Source organism: Umbelopsis ramanniana, assembly GCF_025399195.1.
Source record: "Umbelopsis ramanniana AG unplaced genomic scaffold K450scaffold_35, whole genome shotgun sequence".
Lineage (NCBI taxonomy): Eukaryota > Fungi > Mucoromycota > Umbelopsidomycetes > Umbelopsidales > Umbelopsidaceae > Umbelopsis > Umbelopsis ramanniana.
Window position 1 is genome coordinate 181257 of NW_026252121.1, and position 18882 is coordinate 200138.

General features: G+C 41.7%; 9 protein-coding genes across 9 annotated transcripts; 5 read left to right on the forward strand and 4 right to left on the reverse strand.

Annotated features, from left to right (window-relative positions):
• Positions 1-35: 35 nt before the first annotated feature.
• Positions 36-3090, reverse strand: K450DRAFT_245576 (uncharacterized protein). Its single transcript, XM_051589773.1, has 8 exons — positions 2489-3090; positions 2310-2423; positions 2103-2238; positions 1700-2034; positions 1527-1626; positions 1288-1466; positions 650-1214; positions 36-583 (listed from the first exon to the last, which is right to left on the reverse strand). The coding sequence occupies exons 1-8, from the start codon at positions 3052-3054 to the stop codon at positions 86-88; spliced, it is 2493 nt and encodes an 830-aa protein (XP_051443799.1). The 5' UTR covers positions 3055-3090; the 3' UTR covers positions 36-85.
• A 41-nt stretch (positions 3091-3131) lies between these two features.
• Positions 3132-4326, reverse strand: K450DRAFT_245577 (uncharacterized protein). Its single transcript, XM_051589774.1, has one exon. The coding sequence runs from the start codon at positions 4314-4316 to the stop codon at positions 3375-3377; it is 942 nt and encodes a 313-aa protein (XP_051443800.1). The 5' UTR covers positions 4317-4326; the 3' UTR covers positions 3132-3374.
• An 886-nt stretch (positions 4327-5212) lies between these two features.
• Positions 5213-6000, forward strand: K450DRAFT_281466 (uncharacterized protein; the record flags this gene model as incomplete). The annotated part of the gene is made up of 2 exons (XM_051593398.1): positions 5213-5654; positions 5975-6000. The coding sequence occupies 2 exons, from the start codon at positions 5213-5215 to the stop codon at positions 5998-6000; spliced, it is 468 nt and encodes a 155-aa protein (XP_051443801.1).
• A 1505-nt stretch (positions 6001-7505) lies between these two features.
• On the forward strand, positions 7506-8521 carry K450DRAFT_245578 (uncharacterized protein). Its single transcript, XM_051589775.1, has 4 exons — positions 7506-7583; positions 7655-8066; positions 8131-8240; positions 8308-8521. Exons 1-4 carry the CDS (start codon positions 7534-7536, stop codon positions 8387-8389), a joined length of 654 nt encoding a protein of 217 aa, XP_051443802.1. The 5' UTR covers positions 7506-7533; the 3' UTR covers positions 8390-8521.
• K450DRAFT_245580 (uncharacterized protein) lies at positions 8256-10014 on the reverse strand. The gene is made up of 5 exons (XM_051589776.1): positions 9470-10014; positions 9227-9398; positions 9100-9167; positions 8678-9039; positions 8256-8604 (listed from the first exon to the last, which is right to left on the reverse strand). Exons 1-5 carry the CDS (start codon positions 9813-9815, stop codon positions 8509-8511), a joined length of 1044 nt encoding a protein of 347 aa, XP_051443803.1. The 5' UTR covers positions 9816-10014; the 3' UTR covers positions 8256-8508.
• A 147-nt stretch (positions 10015-10161) lies between these two features.
• On the forward strand, positions 10162-11471 carry K450DRAFT_175994 (uncharacterized protein; the record flags this gene model as incomplete). Its single annotated transcript, XM_051584232.1, has 6 exons — positions 10162-10224; positions 10298-10439; positions 10516-10629; positions 10704-10968; positions 11040-11231; positions 11294-11471. The coding sequence occupies 6 exons, from the start codon at positions 10162-10164 to the stop codon at positions 11469-11471; spliced, it is 954 nt and encodes a 317-aa protein (XP_051443804.1).
• Positions 11472-11622: 151 nt separating this feature from the next.
• Positions 11623-12161, forward strand: K450DRAFT_245588 (uncharacterized protein). Its single transcript, XM_051589777.1, has 2 exons — positions 11623-11647; positions 11723-12161. Exon 2 carries the CDS (start codon positions 11761-11763, stop codon positions 12136-12138), a length of 378 nt encoding a protein of 125 aa, XP_051443805.1. The 5' UTR covers positions 11623-11647; positions 11723-11760; the 3' UTR covers positions 12139-12161.
• A 46-nt stretch (positions 12162-12207) lies between these two features.
• K450DRAFT_245592 (uncharacterized protein) lies at positions 12208-17234 on the reverse strand. The gene is made up of 21 exons (XM_051589778.1): positions 17188-17234; positions 16906-17120; positions 16639-16835; positions 16382-16574; positions 16224-16320; positions 15912-16162; positions 15681-15842; positions 15420-15608; positions 15257-15348; positions 14824-15190; positions 14644-14763; positions 14419-14578; positions 14190-14342; positions 14000-14127; positions 13797-13918; positions 13596-13719; positions 13469-13532; positions 13340-13393; positions 13024-13271; positions 12642-12947; positions 12208-12568 (listed from the first exon to the last, which is right to left on the reverse strand). The coding sequence occupies exons 1-21, from the start codon at positions 17213-17215 to the stop codon at positions 12278-12280; spliced, it is 3561 nt and encodes a 1186-aa protein (XP_051443806.1). The 5' UTR covers positions 17216-17234; the 3' UTR covers positions 12208-12277.
• Positions 17235-17297: 63 nt separating this feature from the next.
• Positions 17298-18881, forward strand: K450DRAFT_245598 (uncharacterized protein). The gene is made up of 4 exons (XM_051589779.1): positions 17298-17550; positions 17627-17921; positions 17985-18459; positions 18526-18881. The coding sequence occupies exons 1-4, from the start codon at positions 17307-17309 to the stop codon at positions 18682-18684; spliced, it is 1173 nt and encodes a 390-aa protein (XP_051443807.1). The 5' UTR covers positions 17298-17306; the 3' UTR covers positions 18685-18881.
• The last annotated feature ends 1 nt before the right edge of the window (position 18882 follows it).

An 18882-nucleotide genomic window follows, 5' to 3' on the forward strand; every position in this document is an offset into this window, starting at 1 on the left:
GAAATCTCGAGGTGACAAGTTGCAGAGTTTCAAAATAAAAAATAAAAATTGGAAGCGCGATTCTCGCGTCTCACAAACGCTCCTTTTATTTTATCTGAGGGCGATGATCGTATATTTGGTTTAACAATCCAAGCACATTATTGTCCTGATCAGGGTCAATCCTTCCATCGTCTTCATCATTTTGGTCTTGGTATTCATCTGGGTGTATCATACGAGCTGGTGCAAAATCACCAAGCTCACTAGGAATATCGTGCTCGAATGAGTCTGCCGCTGGTTGCCTGTGCGTTGACCTTCTTTCGAATGGCGAATTTGGCTCCGATGAGTCGGGCGCCGAGCTGTTAGGAATGAAAGAAGGCACAGCTGCACCAGGACTCAATCGTCTGTTCGTTCGCCATTGATCGTACTTGGGAGAAGCGTATGAGTATCTTGAATTCACAATGGAAGAGTGAGAAAGTTGGCTTTCATCGTCATCATCCATTTCTTCGTCAATCTTCGAGTGAGCTCGATGATCTTTATATTCTGCCATACGTGAAAGATACATGGAGCCAGCAGGATCGGTAGGCATCCAACTTGGATTGTTCGCCTGCAAATGTTCGAAAAATGAATACCAAGCGTTTTTTTGGCACGGCGAACGGTTGATCAAACTAACCTTGAAATTCAAAAAGCTCTTTTCCATTTTTCCATTATTGCTCACGTAATGTTCGTCTTGAACAGCCACGGGTGCACCATACTTGATGTTGCCATGTCGTCTAAAGTCGAATAAAGCAAAACTGCAGACATAGCCTAGACCATCCACATGGACAGTGAATTCTCTGAAGAAGTCGATGATTTGAGTGCTACATTGCGGCAGTGAATACCACAGTACCAGAGGCGTAAACAGAATGCTTAAAAATTCTTGCAAAAACAATGTGATCTTCATGTCGAACATCTGGCTGAATTGGCCTTTAACTTCATCGGTGTGAAGTTTACCTCGCCATTCATTTGGAAAGTAGTGTGTGATTTCGATTACTTTCCTGATATCCTGCTCTGGTTCAAACACCAGAGTATCGTCGGGTATCAAACCTCTACTTACAGCAAAGAGACCGCCGAACAGTCCGATGTAAAAAAGAATGGTTCCGTTGGGTGTTAGCTCAAAGTTCAGCAATGCTTCGGAATCGAACAGTGTAATGATGGCTAAAATGCCAGCAAATGATCCAGATATGAATGCGACAAATCTGTGCAAGAAAGCATGAGATACATAGTCAGGAAGTGCATGGAATAAGAGTGAAAGCAAGCAGGGATTTCTACCGAGCAATGAGTGCTGTTTTGTCTTTTGGAAATTGGTCGAGGTATTTGTTTGCCGATATATGAGAGCTATTCAGACGTCGTTTGAACAGATGAGGAAGCTCATTAAATTCCCGGAGTTTCCACTTAGCGAAAGGAGAGTAGTTACGAGAACCGATTGCGCCTGGATTCTTGTGGTATTCCTAAAGAGAGAGTCTTAATAACGAGTCCTCGTTTGCCAACATGATCTGTACTATACTCACTTCAAAATAGCGGAAGAAAAAGTAAATTAACAAGTACGCCAAGATAAATGGCGCACATATGAGGTTGAGAAAACCCATGATGATAAATCTGCGACGAAGGCTAATAAAATGGGCGGACACATGAGCACACGAGATCACTACTTCATGTTTTTCGGATAGAAAATTGTACATACCCTTCAGCAAGAACAGCCCTATTTTTGTCCTTTAAAAATCGCTTCCTGATTTGACCATTTGAATCAAAGACGTAGCTCAGAACACAGAATGAAAGATTCCATTCCAGATCACGAGTAAAAACATGCATATTGCGAAGATAGGGGAGCGGGATAGTGATATTCAATATGTCCTTATTGAACAAGGCAATAAGATAATTGTCTTTTCTCATTATCCTGTTGGCAATATCATGGGCGTCAAGTTTGATAGGAGCTGTGCTGGCCATGTTAGGATTACTTTCTCGAACACTGATGATCCGCTCCAAAATTTCTTGCCATGTTATGGTAGCCATGTCTTTCTAGAAATGGGTAACGATAGATGAGAAATGCAAATATTGAAACCAATGTGATACAACTGTATACGTACATCAGATACATCCAGTAAGTGCACATAGAACATGTGCATCTCATTCAGGGCCGGCAGATCCCACCAAAATTGAAGAGCTTGCCAGACCCACCAAACAACAAAGATGAGCAAGAACAAGACCTTGGGAAAGGATAGCCTGTAGGCCACGTATGAAACATGATGAGTCAGGAATTGAGAGAAGCAAAGCAGGATAGAATGCTTACATACTTTGAAAGACATTGTGGTTCCAAGACTTCTGAAAGTTTTGTGTGACTGGGAATCTCAGAGTAATTGACACAACCCACAAGAAAGGTCGAAAATGTGATAGTAAAAGCAAGTGTGCTGGAGACACGTGTTAGTCCATAGGGTGATGGAGAAGCTGAAGATCATGCGCACCAATCACTCACAGTAAATTAAGGATTTTAGCCAGTAGTATGCAATAATAGCCTTTGCCAAGATAGTATGAATACACTCGTTCAAAGAAGTGATCCATATTGGCAATATTGGCCCATCGCCACATGGTTCTATCGTGCGGAGTCATATTGGAGCGAGTTGAATGGAGAGGAGTTGGTATTCGTTGTCGTAAGTTATCTAAATTTGACGAAGGCCGAGGTCTAGGTGCGGTTTCGCGAATGGGTGACTTTTCCCATTGTCTCTCACTTAACAATGGTCGCTGATCCGTCACTTCTTCATCGACGTCTTGTGGCATTTCGATCATGAGCGAAGGGGGGACTTCAGCGTCGGATTCATCGGATTCTGGTAGCTCTATATCGTGCTCAGTCAATATATCGTGCGGCCGTGCATGAGGTCTTGCATATGAATTGGAAGTGTAGGAGTGAGTGGTGCCTGGCGGTGAATGAAGGGTCTGTGTTCGGAATGTGGAGGAGTATTGTGATTGGCGTGGCGATAAGTTATCCAAGTCATACTTGTCGTCGTCTTCATTAGCTACTCTTGAGCTAAAAAGACTTGACATGGTGGTTGAGTTAATATTATGCGGTGCAGGTTAAACAAAGCTTCAACCAACTTGTAATGAAACGTGCGCGTCACACAGTCAATCACGTTTCCTATGGCTCGTGATTTGCCTGAAATTTCATTGACTGCGAGAGAAGGTTGAGATATGGCAGCATTTTCATATCATTGTATCGCTTAATAGAATGTTTATTACTAACACAATGATAAACTGCACTGCACAACAAGGACTCAGTTGTGCAAAAAGAGTCAAGGCAAGCAAATAACAAAGGAAAATATTCAGACACTAATGCTGCTTAAAGCTTAAACCAAAATATTATTTTTTCATTTATTGACCCAGTTGACTTCCCATAGAAAGTTGTTTAATCTGGCTTGCATATGTTCTTTTTCAATTTCATACCGCTGAATGTCTTCATGGTAGGTGGCAATTTCACGTTGCAGCTCTTTGATGATTTCGTTGTTCTCGACTTGATGCAGGCTCAATTTGCCATAGTCTTTGGTCAGCTTTTGGTTTTTTTCTGATAGGTCATTGTAGGATTTCTGTTGTGTTTCAATTTCATCAAGGAGGGTTTTTATCTTTTGGTTATGAGGATCGGTATCGAATTCACTAGCTTTGCCATCACTGTCTTGTGGCTCATCGTCCAAAGCGTTCGCTTGATAGAGCAAGCGACGTAGTGTCGTTATTGTGGCGTTTAGCTTTTCGATTTCAAACTGTCTTGCATCGGCAAGGCTTTGGGCTTCGTCACAGCGTTTTTGGGTTTCCTTGATTTGTGTCTTTGCTATGTCGAGGTCCCTTGTCAGGGCTTGGTTTTCAGACACTAAGTGTGTGGGGTGAATTTCAGGTTCCACACTGTCAAGTTGATCGCTCTCGGTGTTTAACCCTTCCTTCTTTTCATCTGAAGTCTGGCCAACGTCGTGGGTTGAAGAGGCACTGGCTATATCAGAAGATAGCCCAAAACATAGCATAGGAAGACTTGTGGAAGTCTCTTCAGATCGTAGCGATATATGACTACGTTTCTTCAGCACAGCCAGTTCAGCTTGAGGATTGGAAGGTAGAAAGTCTGAGGTTTTGACGATGATGGCGCCGTTGGCTTTCGTGATGGGTCTCTCGGTATAAGCGGGTGGATGCTCTTGCCGTTTCAAAGTTTGGGATGGGTACGCTTTGTTGTGGACAGAGCTGTTTCGTCTCACGTTTGAGGTGGAGTCGTTCATGTTATCGTCTTTAACCCACGAGAAGATTTTTGAGAATTTATGATGCGAAGTCATAGAGGCTGAACAGGTTTAAAAGCATTCTTAGAATGTGGCAGAATTATTTTTGAAGATACACCAAGTACCTCAATATCTTGTGTAGCCATGAAGCCTGGCATGGGCTTCATGAAGATCTCTACAAATTGGGAAAACTCAGTTTAGCCGCTGGATTTTCCAAGACAATGGAGACGTGCGCCATAGCTGGAACAAGTGTTTCAGCTTCCGCAACAATTACGTGAAAGAAGCTTTAATTTTCTCGGCTCAAATTCTGCCGAAGGGCCGTTGAAAATTTTTTCCTTTTTTTTTTTTTTTTCAATCATGCATCGACGTTCAACGTAATATTCCATACTAAGCATATTACTAGCCCATCGCATACCCTTGTCGTACGCAAAGGAGCGATTCATACTGGTTTTGGTCGATAGAGCAATTGCATGTGTTAAGTCTTGTAACAGAGTTGGGTAACTTCTTTGCTTAGTGACACGAGATAGGCATCAACATTGGTAAGAGAACGATTTGTAATGGGGCTGAGATTGCTTGTCATCAGCGTCAAACAGCGGGCCGGTAAAAGTGGAACGAAGAAAATGGCTCAGTAATCCGAAACATGAAAATGCTATCCGACATACAATCGATCATAATGTCCCATAGCAACAATTCACTGTGCTATTACCATCAAGCAAATGACAAAAAATCTGATAGTTTGTTGATTAATCTGCCAAAATGGGTACACTTCATGCTATTATATCATTATAGGCAAGTCGAGTGATGTCTCGTGAGGTCCATTCGCAGGATTGCCATTGGCGGAGATGTGGCGGGCGGAGTTTGCCGGCTCCTGGCCCAGATAATTCTGTTATAAAAGGGGACATTCAAAAATTTCACTGATTATATCGACACTCTCCCAACTCTTGTATTTCATAATGTTGAATATATCCATTACCCCCAAGAAGGATAAGAATAATAACCGTCATAGCTTCCTCGGAAGAAAAAGGGAACCTAGGAGTCGTCCAATATCCACTTCATCTTGCTCCTCTGCTGACAGTGATCAAAGTGAACATCGATTCTACAATCGACTAACTCGTATATTCGGTAACAGTGCCGAACACTTATCCGTGGACGAAGACTATTCCTCAGCAGCTGAAACATCTAATTCAAGTCAAAATAGTAAACGCTACGCTCGAAAGCATTTTGTGCATAGAGAAGAAACTGTCCCTGCTCATAAGATTCCTCCATATAGCCCAACTGGGGCATGGAATGGTAAATTCCCATATTCCAATTTCTACGTGCGTCTTCCCAATGGAAAATGGATGATTCGGTATCGTTCAGGCGATAGGGACATCTTGGGAACGGATGAGTTTGAAGGTTACATGATCTAATTGTAGATCATCATAAGCCTCACCTATAATTGCACATCTTGACATCAAGTTGATGCTTACTCGTATTCAAGTGTAATCTCATGCAACAACCACAGCCTTTGTAAATACGTATTCCTGCTGTCGTTGGATCTGTGTATATATGAATAATAAAAACCATACCTATCATTTATCAATACTTTCTTCTGATATGTTTATTTGGATTCCAATCGGTTCGCACCGATGATTACCTTCAATCGTGCAACCTCGATACTACTTCCGCACATTTTTTATTTTTTCCCCTTTTGTACATTGACCTCGTCTTTACAGGTCGCAAGTGGCATCACCGCAGCTGAGCGAAAAGAAGTGAGAGGAATTATTATGTTCGAAGTTGTCCGTGTCGGCGTTCACTCTTTTCCACTCACGCTTGATGGTATCGCGGCTGCTTTTGCTTCCGGATAAAACTCAATATGAACACAGCCCTCCTTAACTACGCCGACGCACTTGGAAAAACTTGAGTCCGCTATCGCTGATACTTCATGACGCGTACTCCGATAATTTTTTGTTAGACCGAAAGAATCGCACAGTGGATATTGCTTCTCTATGACGTAGGAATAACCTTGTGAACACTTTGAGCTTGCCTGCGTACGTAAGGTTTTCCTCCTGAGGCTCAGTCCGTAAAGGAAAATGGTCTGTAGTCCACTTATAGAGTTTTCGTCTAGTACCATCTCTGATACATTATTATTATACTTGGTCTCAAAAAGAACTAAAATACATCGTCTGAATTGAAATTGGCTTGTGCCTGGTAAAGAAGGTTTAGTACCAAGCATTTCCTTTCCAAGCCGCTTTCATCTTTATCTGGAAAAACCTTTGATCACAAAGGTCTATGCTGCAAGCCTGCTTTGGAGCTCTACAGATTTCCTATACAGCACGGTGTTAGCAGTACAAAGTCTGTCACTGTATCTGTTCGTGTCAATTTGCTTAGTAAAAAAACAATTAGCAACAGATGACAGAACTTGTCTTTGTTCATCTGCCCTGACTCCTCAAGTTGATTCCTTATTTAGCGCTACATCCAGTAAAGTGGGCTGTTGAAATACAAACATGTTGGAACGAAGCAGTTTCAGTGTAGCCAGGCACGTCGTTGCTAATAAGCCATGTTTCCTTTGCTTCTATAGTGCGAAATTGGGTTCTTGTTGTGACCCTGTGTAAACACAGTTTAGGATCTTTGCTTGCGGATCATGTCTTGAGACTGATGAGAATCACGTTTCCTCTACTTCCATACTCTTTCACACCTCCCAGACTACAAAAACTGACAGCAAATGCATGCAGGGTCTTTTAGTAACTGAATATGGTAGTGTCATAGCTGTAAGTCATTTTTTATTTGCACATACAGCATCAGGCTACATCGATGTCCACAAGACAGCATTAACCTGGCTTCATGAAAACACATGAAAATATTTGTATGCGTCGCCGTGAAAACATTGGGCTGAGTCCTTTTATTGGATATCCACCTTTGTAAATATTCAGGGATTACAGTGAACTATGACAACTCAGTTGCGCGGCAGTTAGTAATTTACCATGTTGATCACTGCCCAAGTCCATGTGCAAAAAATCAAAAAGATGAAGCAGCAGTAAAAAAATTTCTTTAGCCATTTGATAAATATCTTTGGATAAGACAAATTTTTTCGGAACATACGATAATTCTCGCATCAACATTCGTCAAAGGAATAGAACAGTAGCATGAAAATGAGAAAGCTTTGATTGACAGCAACAATGAATCGGAGAGCCTCCACTTGCATTTGTAATGACAGTCACAAGTCGGAATTGGTGCAATTCATGGCTGACAAAGCCAGCCCAGTATGTCCTTTACTCGACCATTCCTTCGCAAAATGGGAACCACAATCAAAGTTGACATCGTCAGTGACACTATTTGCCCATGGTAAGTGCATAACAACTTGATTGTGTTTGGTTTTTCTTTTCAGAACAATATTGATGTGTGCTTCTGCTTAGGTGTTTCATTGGAAAACGTCGACTCGAAAAAGCTATGACGAGCTATCAAGCGTCCCACCCGGACACAAAGTTTGATGTCAAGTGGCATCCCTTTGAACTGGATCCCACATTGAGCAAAACACCGGCTAACAAGCTTGAGCGTTATGCTGCCAAGTTCGGCGCAGCAAGAGTCGACGGCATGGTAGAGCACATGAAAAAAATGGGGAAAGGAGATGGTATCAATTTCTCGTATGGAGGACCTATCGCCAATACTATTGATTCGCACAGACTTATCGAGTGGGCAACTAAGCAAGGGAAGCAAGATGAAGTTATCGAACAATTGTTCAAATTATATTTTGAGGACGAAGGAAACATTGGCGATCTCGATCAATTAGCTGATGTGGCTGGAAAGATTGGCTTGGACAATGTTGAGGTGAGTTACTATCACATACTACCTACATAAATGGTTTTAATAATCAGACTAATATACTGTGTAGGCTCTGGAGTACTTGAAAACGGATCAGGGTGCTCGAGAAATTAAGGATGCCATCTTGCAAAGCCAAATGCAAGGCATCAGTGGCGTGCCCAATTTCACCATTGACAGCAAGTATGTAATACGAGATTTTGCAATTAATTTGATCGATATGTCATTTATTCAATTATTTTTTTACAAGGTACACTCTATCAGGAGCCCAACAACCAGAAACCTTTTTGGAGGTGTTTGAGGAAGTTGGTAAACGTTTAGCAGACGCATAAACCGCCAAAATTAATTCTATCCACATTGTATTGCACAATGCTATATCGGCCTCCTATTTTTAATTATCGTGATTTACCCTATCCTTGGAAATGAAATATCTTATTGCATTATCTTTTCTCTACCACCGAGTCCACACTTGCTGAAACATCTCTGCATAATCGCGCATTTCAGTGCTGCAGTCACTTGAAGATCGAATGGAGAGAGCCTTCGGTAACTAGTATACTTCATTGTCAATACCACAGTCTAAGCTTTTCCTATTAAAATCAAACAAAAGGGCAATTCCTTACCTCCTTTTCAAGTCTTTGAACTCGATTCTTATGACTCGGATGTGTGCTGGCGAATTGTGGTACCTCCTTGCCTCCAGACGCTTCCATTCTCTGCCAGACTCTCGTTGCTTCATGTGGATCAAAGCATGCCTGAGCCATCAGTTGCAAACCAATACTATCTGCTTCCGTTTCACATTTACGAGAGAAAGGCATCATGATACCAAAGTTCAGCATCAGTTGGTTGAATATGAAGGAAGGGTCGATGCCAATGAGGGACAAGGTGATTTGCACCACAAACAGAATTTTGGCAAACGATAGCTTTTCGCCACTATGTCTTGCGAGTTGATGAGCTATCTCGTGCCCAAGGACAGCTGCCATACCATCTAAAATTTCAAATTCATGAGCTTTACATTCGGTGACTTCGCGCTATCGCCTTATTTTACCTTCATTTTGGACAATGGGTATGATGCCGGTAAAGACAAAGACTTTCCCACCCGGCAGAACAAAAGCACTACCGATTGTATAACGTCAGCAACGAAATAAACAAAAGTTCAGTGAGTCAATTCTTACTTTTTCTCCGGTGATTCTATGACATGAAACTCCCACTTCAAGTCATCCATGCCAGACACTTGCACTATACGTTTAGCGACATTGGTGACAAAGATGGACAGTCTATGGTTGGGAGGCAATATTCGGTTTCCATATTGGCTCATAATTTCTGCGTAGGCTTGTTTTGCCATAGCTAATGTGAAAGGATGGTGAGTCTCGAACTAGTGTGATGATGACATACGCACGGAAGCATATGACGCATACCTTCTTCTTGACGGGGGGTAATGTCCATAAACCGAGTTCTTCCGCTGATAGGCACTGTCTCCAAATGCGTAACATAATATCCACCAAACAACACAGTGCCTGTGCCAGTGGTAACCCAGAAGCGTTTAGATTGATAGAATGGTATCTTATTTTGACTGAAGCGTTGGTATTTGGGCCCGGTGAATCTGGGTTGTATTTGATACTGCGCATTCTGCTTTGGTGTCCAGTTGAATGGTCGAGTAGGAGGAAGTCGTGGTAATCGTTGAATGAATGGAGAAGTTATGAGGGTTGGACTGGCTTTAGGGTGAAGGCCACGTCGGCTTGCGAGTAACCACAGGGAAGACATGTAAAAACGACATTGCTCTTGTCGTGCGGGATTGGAATTTTTAAGTAAAACGGGAACTTGCGTATACCATTTTCTCGGCAAGTGAAACGTCTGAAAGAATTATACAAAAATAAAGCGTGAATCTCATTGTATCAGGCTACTAAATACTCAATTGAAGGCATGCGGATAGATTTCAGTCAATATTGAGTGTAAATCTTGATGCAGACCGATATCGTTGGCTCAAGGGCTGCAACATGGATTAGCAAAAGGCAGTCCTAGCGGAGTCTGTACATTTTTTTTGCGATTCAAAATTTCGAGCAACTTTTCAGTTCGTCTACTGATCCACTGAAAGAAAGAACATTCAAACATGAAGTTGGATGCCAAAGCCTTGCGATACATGTCCGCAGAGGACTTCAGAGTCTTGACTGCTGTAAGTGAACTAGGTATATACTTGTCAAGTGTATTCTGGATCGAAATCTAACGACTGTCTTTTTCCTACCAAGGTGGAAATGGGCTCTAAAAACCATGAAGTCGTCCCGACCTCTTTGATCGCTCAGATCGCCTCATTGCGTCATGGAGGTAGTCATAAAATTGTTGGAGAGCTTGCAAAAAGAAATTTGATTGCAAGAGTTCAAAATGCAAAATGTAAGCCAAGTGGTCAAATAGTTGATTGTTCTTAGCTGCTATACAGACTTCTCATCACCCCTTTCATTCACCTCAGATGATGGTTACCGATTGACATACGGAGGTTATGATTATCTTGCATTGAAGACCTTTTCAAAGAGAGGCTCGGTGTTTTCTGTTGGAAACCAGATTGGTGTTGGCAAGGAGTCAGGTACGCAATGTTCACCGTTGGCATGCTTTTCGAACTTTTGCTAACTAATATGTTATTCTGTATCTCCATAATAGACATTTATATTGTTGCAAATGAAGACGATAAGCAACTCGTACTCAAACTTCAGAGACTTGGTCGAGTGTCTTTCCGTAGCATCAAGTCAAAGAGAGATTATCTGCAAAAGCGCAAGTCAGCTTCTTGGATGTACATGTCTCGCTTAGCCGCCATGAAGGAATATGCCTTCATGAAAGTCTTGTATGAAAACGGATTTCCTGTCCCAGAACCTGTTGATTTGAGCAGACATTGCGTCGTTATGGAGCTTATCGATGCTTTCCCACTGTATGTACTGCTTACAATTCTACTGGTGACCGATGTTATTACAGAAAATTAATTTTCTTCTTATGTTACAGCCGACAAGTGGATGAAGTGGCCAATCCCGCTCAGCTGTATAGCGACTTGATGGATTTGATTGTCAAATTGGCTCAGCATGGTCTTATTCATGGTGATTTCAACGAATTCAACATTTTGATTAAGGAAACCGGAAAGCCTATCCTCATCGATTTTCCCCAAATGGTCTCAACGTCGCATGCCAATGCTGAATAGTAAGTTGCATATGTGACTACAAACTTAACCTTTTCCTTTCTGTTACTGACTGGTGAATTAGCTACTTCAACCGTGATGTAGAGTGTATACGTGTTTTCTTCAAACGACGATTCGGATATGAATCTCTTTTGTACCCCAAGTTTACAAAGCATATCGAGAGGGAATTTGATTTGGATGTGCAGGTTGCTGCTAGTGGATTTACAAAGAAGCATCAGCAGGAATTGGAGGAGGTAAGCTAAATTGCGTTCAACCCATTGGTTTTAGATGTGATAGCTGACCTCTTCTTTAGTACCAAGAAGCTTTAGGCGAGGACGGCGATGAAGATGGAGAAGATAGTGATGAAGATATTGAAAGCGAGGAAGAATCAGAAGAAGAAGCTACAGAGGAGCCACCCAAGGAAATGACAGAGGAGGAGGTATGTGTTTGTACATCATAAGTAACAATGACACATGACTTGCGTGCTAACTTTCCGACAATGCTTTAAAGAAAGCTGAAGAGCGATTAAGGAATTTGAGATTGGGCAACGATATGGAAACTGAAAGTGAAGAATCAGAAGAAGAATTGTCTGACTTTGGAAGTGATGACGAGCAAGAAGAAAGCGAAGAAGAAGATGAACAAAAGCATTCGTCTACGGGCGACGACTTGCTTGCACCAACAGGAAACAGAGATTTCAAGGCATACAGAGACTCCAGTAAAGCAAATGAGAAAACTAAAAAGCCAAAAGCGAAGGGAGATCTGGATGAAAATGCTATCAAGGAGAAGGTGACTCGAGCTTTGAAGAGCCAAGAAAACAGAGTGACTGGTAAACATCATTCACGACGAAACCTCACCAAAGGAAAGGAGAAGAGAAAGAACAAAGATGTTATCAAGCACGCAAGAAACGGCAACGGCAGTATATTTGATTAAATACTTTGGTTTATTTTTTCAGATTTTTTTTCTCTCCCTTTTTCTTTTATTCATGCTTGATATACCATTTTTGTAACATACTGGATAGAGTACAGGTGATGGTTTCATCACTTACAATAAAACGAACAACCTCGAGTAACTAATTGCCAACGACTTCGTCAACCGCAGTCAGTGCTGCACGTTGATGGCCGGTTTCGGAATATGGAGTCTGTACGGCAGTAGCCCTTTGTTGTACAAAGCGTTGTTGCTGCTCAACAAAGAATGTAGCCGTACTACTTTTTGGACGGACTAAAACCTGCTGCGCGCTATTAATGTACAATGTCGAAGCAAAAATGCTGGACGAGACGGAGTGAACTTTGACCGGAGGCAATGGTATTTGACCGGTCTTCAGGGCAATCAACGTGATTGGGAATTCATACACTTCACCAACCTGTCAGAGATTCTGTCAGCAAAGCGGTATCATACTTTTTCTATATCCATATCATACATTTAGCTACACATACCTTTGAGCTGAATTTAAGCTTACGCTTCCCGGACAGAAGCCAGTTATCATAGTCAGCTTCTATTTCATATACAAAGAATGAAGACGCATCTTCTACACTCTCTTCTGATGCCCAGTAAGGTGATTGCTTGATCTTCAAAGTGCCTTCACAAGGTTCATTCACGTGCATGTAGGTATCGTTTGGCAAAATGAGTTCCACGGTATGGAGTACTCTTGATCTTGGGACATCCAAGGGAAACGACAACGCTCTCTCTGAAATAGTTGGATGCTCCTTTCGAATATCGGATTGTGAAATGATGGCATTGTGCTGCATTTGGGAGTCAATATATGAGTGGATAAGCGCATACAAGGAGGAGGATGCTGATAAGTAGATCGAAACATACTTGGAAAAATTCTTCTATCAAGTCTAGCAGTTCCACTTTCGTCTTGAGGTCCCGATGCAGGAGGAACGATTCGCATACTTCAGCATCAAAATACTTGACTCGAACGGTTTCCGTAAGTCCGTAATCGTTATAATCAATGTGCGACAAGAACTCTTTGCGAATATGCTTCCAAATGTGATTTAGGTGTTGGCCAAGGTTATGCTCCTTAAGCTTGGTGTTCAACTTTGCTTTGATTCCTGCCTCAACCTCTGCAGATGGGGAAATGGCTTAGTATACGCACGTCATATGATTTAGAGATCATCATCTTAACACGTACCACTTTGCAACGTTTGATACTTGACAACAAAATGTTCCTTTGATTGTAGTGAGCCTATTTAAAACGGTGTTTATATTACACGTCAAGAAAGGAGACCTGTGTGAAAACAGGCAGACTTTAAGCACAAACCTGTAGAGCCTCCCTGCTTTTTGAGCTTGTACACAAATGTAGACACTTGTCGAGGGAATAAGGTCTACCCACAATACCGTTGTTAATTTCTTTACAACACCAGGCATCGAATGTAATATACACTTACCAAATCCCAATTTTCGTTTATGGATTGATTTTCAATCTCATAGGACGCTGATGGTTCCAAGCAAGATCCAAGCACACGTGCCGGAATGTTTCCATTGCAGGACGCTTCAACCTTCAGATATATACTAGAATGTAAAATAGGATAGCTTGTGAGCACTTATCCATCCGAATTGCATGAGATTATACAAAAGAGTTTTCGTACCAGTTCTCTCCAAATATACTGGATTCAGTGACGGTCAATGGTATCAAGATATCCACAAAGTCGGCTGAATGGAAGGAACGAATGCTTCCGTCAGCTGTTACATAGTCTGCTTTACTTCTAATCTGTTAATGTCAAAGCATTGTCAGTGTGATTTTTTTTCACGTGTGCTTTCTTAGTTGATACTCGAGGACAGTGTAACTCACTCTGAATTGATTTTCATTCCACGGTCCGTCATATGAAATGAGGAATCCAATTTTCTGGTCGGTAGTCAGTGCTGGGAGCTTGATTTGACCGCTTTCATTGACTTGCAAAATGATAGTGTGGCTTGTTTCTAGAGTAATATTAGTTTTTACAGAAGTAGCTCGCTGTGCTGATGTGGATATATGAACGTACCATCGCTAATGTTCTTCAGCGTAGCAGTATATTCCTCAGATAGAGGGATATCGAGTCCCTCAGAAAGAGATGACAACAAAAATGTGCCTTCTTTAATATTTTCATTACCACTGTAGATGCTGACCGCAAAATTCTGTCGCTCTCCCAGTGTTACTATGGTAGTTCCAGAGTTATTGATTAGTTACAGCTACAATTCCTGCTTGCGACCTTGCATATTATTGAAGCTTACCACTTCCTGGTTGCTCAACGTCGACAAACAGTTTTTGAATATCGTGATTCAGACGAAGAATGTGTTTCTCGTGACCCTCATGCAAGAAATTGTGAGCAAACGAGAGCTTGCCAAACTGAAGATGACAAGTTTCCACTACGTATTCACCAGCCGCAGAGGTCTATAGCGTGCTGTTAGTCTCGACGACCTTTACAATAGAGAATTGGTGAAATATTCAATACTCACTTGACTGGAAAGGTTGAAAACATTCAAGCCAGCATTCAGAGTTTGATCGTTAATTTCGTAAGTGATATGTTCAGGCTCGTTTCCGACGAGGTTTAACGACAGTTTGTCAAAGTGCAGTGCCTAAACATATGGTCAGTGCGTGATTGAACTCTTTCACAAACTATCAGACATACGATGTACCTTTGGAAGCTTGTTATCCACGCATATCCGGATATTGGTCTGATCCACGGTTGCAAAATCATCTACGATGACAACATCGGACACTATAAATATAGGAGAGAACTGTCGGTGAATCTCTTCTTCCATGTTTTGTACGTTGTCAAGCAGCTCGTTGGTATAAAATTCTGCCTCTTCGCTGGAAAGTTCAGATGCATTTTTCAGCAGAGTCAACACGCATTCCAAGAATTGTCTGGTATTTCCGAGTTTTTTCTGAGCTTCTGCGCACTTTCTCAAAAGAGCGTTTTCGATATAACTCCAGTGCTGGTCGCCGTATCTCCAAGTCATTGAGTCTAGTATACGAGCAGCTTCGTCGTATTTTTCTCTAGCGCTAATATTTGTAAACGTTGGTAAGTAGCCATCATATTAGTGCATGAGATGGAAAGATGGCGCTTACAATTTGAAGGAGGCTATATCCCCGTGAGCACAAAGCGCGGATCGCACTCTATTGCTTTGATCGTAACCCTTAATCGCTCGTGTGCTCAGTGCCTGTAGATTGCCCTTCTAGTCAGCGATGCTTGCGACTTCCAAGATTGAACTAAACGTATTAATCTACTTACCATGTACATTTTATCAAAAGCCTCTCTTGATACTACAGCTTCTCTTAGCTTTTGGTTCGTCATTGGCTCCTTATCAGTGACTTCCGCTCCAGAGGAAAACCGCTTCTTTGTGTTGACATTCTTGTCAATATGCATATTAAATGGAGTGGAATCTGGCAAGTGCCCATGCTTGACACCAAGTTTGTCAAGCTGTATCAGAGTTGAAGTTCATTAATTAGTGGTCGTCAGTCCAATACGCTGTACTGATCCTAGTAAACTTACCTGTTTGCGAGCCAAAATCAAAAGATCAGCCTTGGCCGCATTGTAGATTGGTAAAATATCAGGGTTTCCAGTCGCCAGATGAGTTGCAATCGGTTCACATTCATTGACAATGTTGGTGCATGCTGAAAATATCCATGATTCGAGATAGTCCTCGACCGGCATCTGGAATTATGTTACACATGGTTACATACGATTGTTTCCACCATGGTATCCTCGAATCCTGTATCTTACATCATTTTCCTTTATAGTGACGGTCATGTTGGAAATAAATAACTGAGCTCTAGCACAAGTCTCAATTGGTCTTTGTAATTTGAGTAGCAAGAAGCATTGGCGTGCAAATAAGTAGCTTCGAAAGTCGAAAACAGAAATGGTGTTTTTGTTGATGAGTTCTCGATAAGGTTTCTTTTTGAAATCAAGAACATTGGAGCTATCATCTCCTGGAGAAGAACCGCCAACATGTCCAAACCAAGCTAACGCTTTGTCTAGTTTACAACTTGTCAATACTATGTTGTATCCGTGGCATCATATTGGCATGACACAAACCTCTCAAAACTTGGAAGAAGGAAGCTTCCAACTCATCATATTGAATGAGAGATTCTTCATACAATGTCATGGTTTCAAACGTATGAGCTAGCCCTTCCTAAATTACGGTTTAGTATTGAAGAATAATGATTCATTGAGATGATGAATCCACGATATACCTTGAGAATGAAGAAAGTACAATAATTCCAACCTGGCATCTGTCGCTGAAGATCCAGTCTGCGGGTATCATCTTGGTACTGTTGAACTTGCGCATCAAAGCTCGTCATAATACCATCTTTCATTTTGTTGATAAAATCAACCCAATCTTCTGAATCGGCGTGTTCTGAACTGGCTGATCTCAAATACACGCATCTGTTCCTTATAGTATTAATACCTTGCTCTATTGTTAAGGTCGCATAAAATTCACTTAGCATACCTGTCTCTCTTTCCAATATTAAAATCGTTCTTAATTTTATCGTACACAGAGGTCTTAAGTCCGAGATAGCTAGCTCCTTTGCGAGTATCCTGCCCCGCAACATACACAAGCATCCATTCTTGATTTTTCTTTGTAGTGATGACGTCCATCCAAGCCTTAATCTGCCTTTTCACGGACATGCGATAAGAATCATTGTCCTTCGTATAGTATTAAGATATCAGTATCGTCATAAGGGTACGCTGCATTGATAGCACTTTTCCTACTCACATCGCACGCGACAAAATACAAGTTCAGGTACGGCGTCTGCACTGATAGTAGCGGCTGTGGAGCTGAATCGTAGGTGAATCGCTTCATGTCTACATCTAGACTTTGTATCGTTCGTAGAGGACGCTGAATTGATGGATTCCAGTGCAGGTTGCGGAGAGGCAATCGTGATGAAAGCTCATCTGCCAGGTGTGGCCATACTCCATACTCATCATAGTCTACATTGCTCGAAATTTAATATATTGCTCATATTAAGCAGCTTAGTATAGAGTCAACCATTCTTACATGTGATGGTCACTTTCTTGCTCTGCATGGTGTTGCTGAGGGGAAGAAGGGAAGAAAGCTATAAAGTATTGGAACCCGACGGGGCAGAAAAGTCACACTTTTCATGTCAAAACATTTTGATGCAAGAAGCAACCAATGAGGCCCCAATAGCCGCTGACCGACCAACTGAAAGCTCTTGTAATTCACCAAGTGCAACTACTATGAAAGCATACGTTGGAGAACTCGATTCCAACATGGGCAAATCGGATTTGCTTCCAGCTCTAAACCATCTCGGGAAAGTATCATCTTTTCGGATTTCTCGAGATGCCATAACTGGAGCTAGTCTTGGATATGGCTTTGTTGAATATGATCCAAGTCACTCAGGCAAGTTGATACGAAGTCCATGTTCATATCATATAGCTATTGGGCTTTCATCGAGCTAATTTCTTATCCAATGCAGTTCGGCCGTTACGAGAGATATCGATAAACGGCAAATTGGTGAGAGTGATGTGGTCACTTCGCCAGACACAGATAGTAGACGAAAAAGAAGCTGTAATATATCTAGCGAACTTGGATAAATCCATAGGAGAGAAGGCTTTGCGGGACACATTTTCTGCATTTGGATCCGTCACTTCTTGTACACTACTGTCAGGTTGCAAATCCAGTGGTACAGCAGCAATAACGTTCGACACCCACGAAGCGGCTAAAAAGGCAGTAAAAATAATTAATGAGTGCTTATGGAATGGAGAGCAAATGTAAGTCATTTTATAGCTATCTGTGAATCATGTAACCAATGGACATTAAATTGTTACATCAAGTGTTGCGAGTTTTGAGCGCATCGAAGAGCACGAACTACCAGTGACACAGATAGGAAAGGCTACCGTAAATGAAAATCTAAATTCCCGGTCGGACCACCATCAAGAGCAGACAATCTTACCTCCAGAGGCTAGTAGCAATGCCTCGTCGTGGCCAGATATGGCTACCAATAGATCGAAAGGATCTAACATTGTAAATAATGTAAGAAAAGATGGAATATTGGATACATCACAGAATCCAGATCATGAATGCGACGGCCAGAAGCCCAAAGAGAGTTCTACAGCTGACAAGGACACTGGAGTCCACCAAACGGGTGATACGTTTCACAGGGTATCAAATCACAAAACCGATACTAGTGAAGGAAAGCGAGAACTGTACATACGCAACATCGATGCGACATTAGACGAACGTACAATCAAAAAAGAATTTGAGGTTTTCGTCAAAGTGGAGCAAGTTCGTATAGTCAAGCAGAGAAAGGTATGCGATTCAAAGATTTGAACTCCCTGTCCATAATGTATGTGCCTTACACGTTTAATCCCGCAGCACGACTCACCCAAGACGTACGGATTTGTCACTGTCAAATCGCTACAAGATGCTAACAAGCTAATATCGGAAATGAGCGGGAAATCCTTGAGGTCCAAGACCCTGCATATTTCTTTTGCGCACTCAAACTATCAAACCGACCAATCAAGAAACCAATAGATATGTGAAATGCATCAAAACCTTTTATTTAAAGCTGTAACATTATTGAAACATTTTAGCTATTTAACCATTCATTGTACATTTGTTTGTTAAAACTTCTGCAGTTATTTCGCCTTCAACTTCTGCCATGAGTGACTGTACCGTGACTGCGTTCCCCAGAGCAGCTCATTTTTTATAATTTCAGTTTTTTTTTGCTGA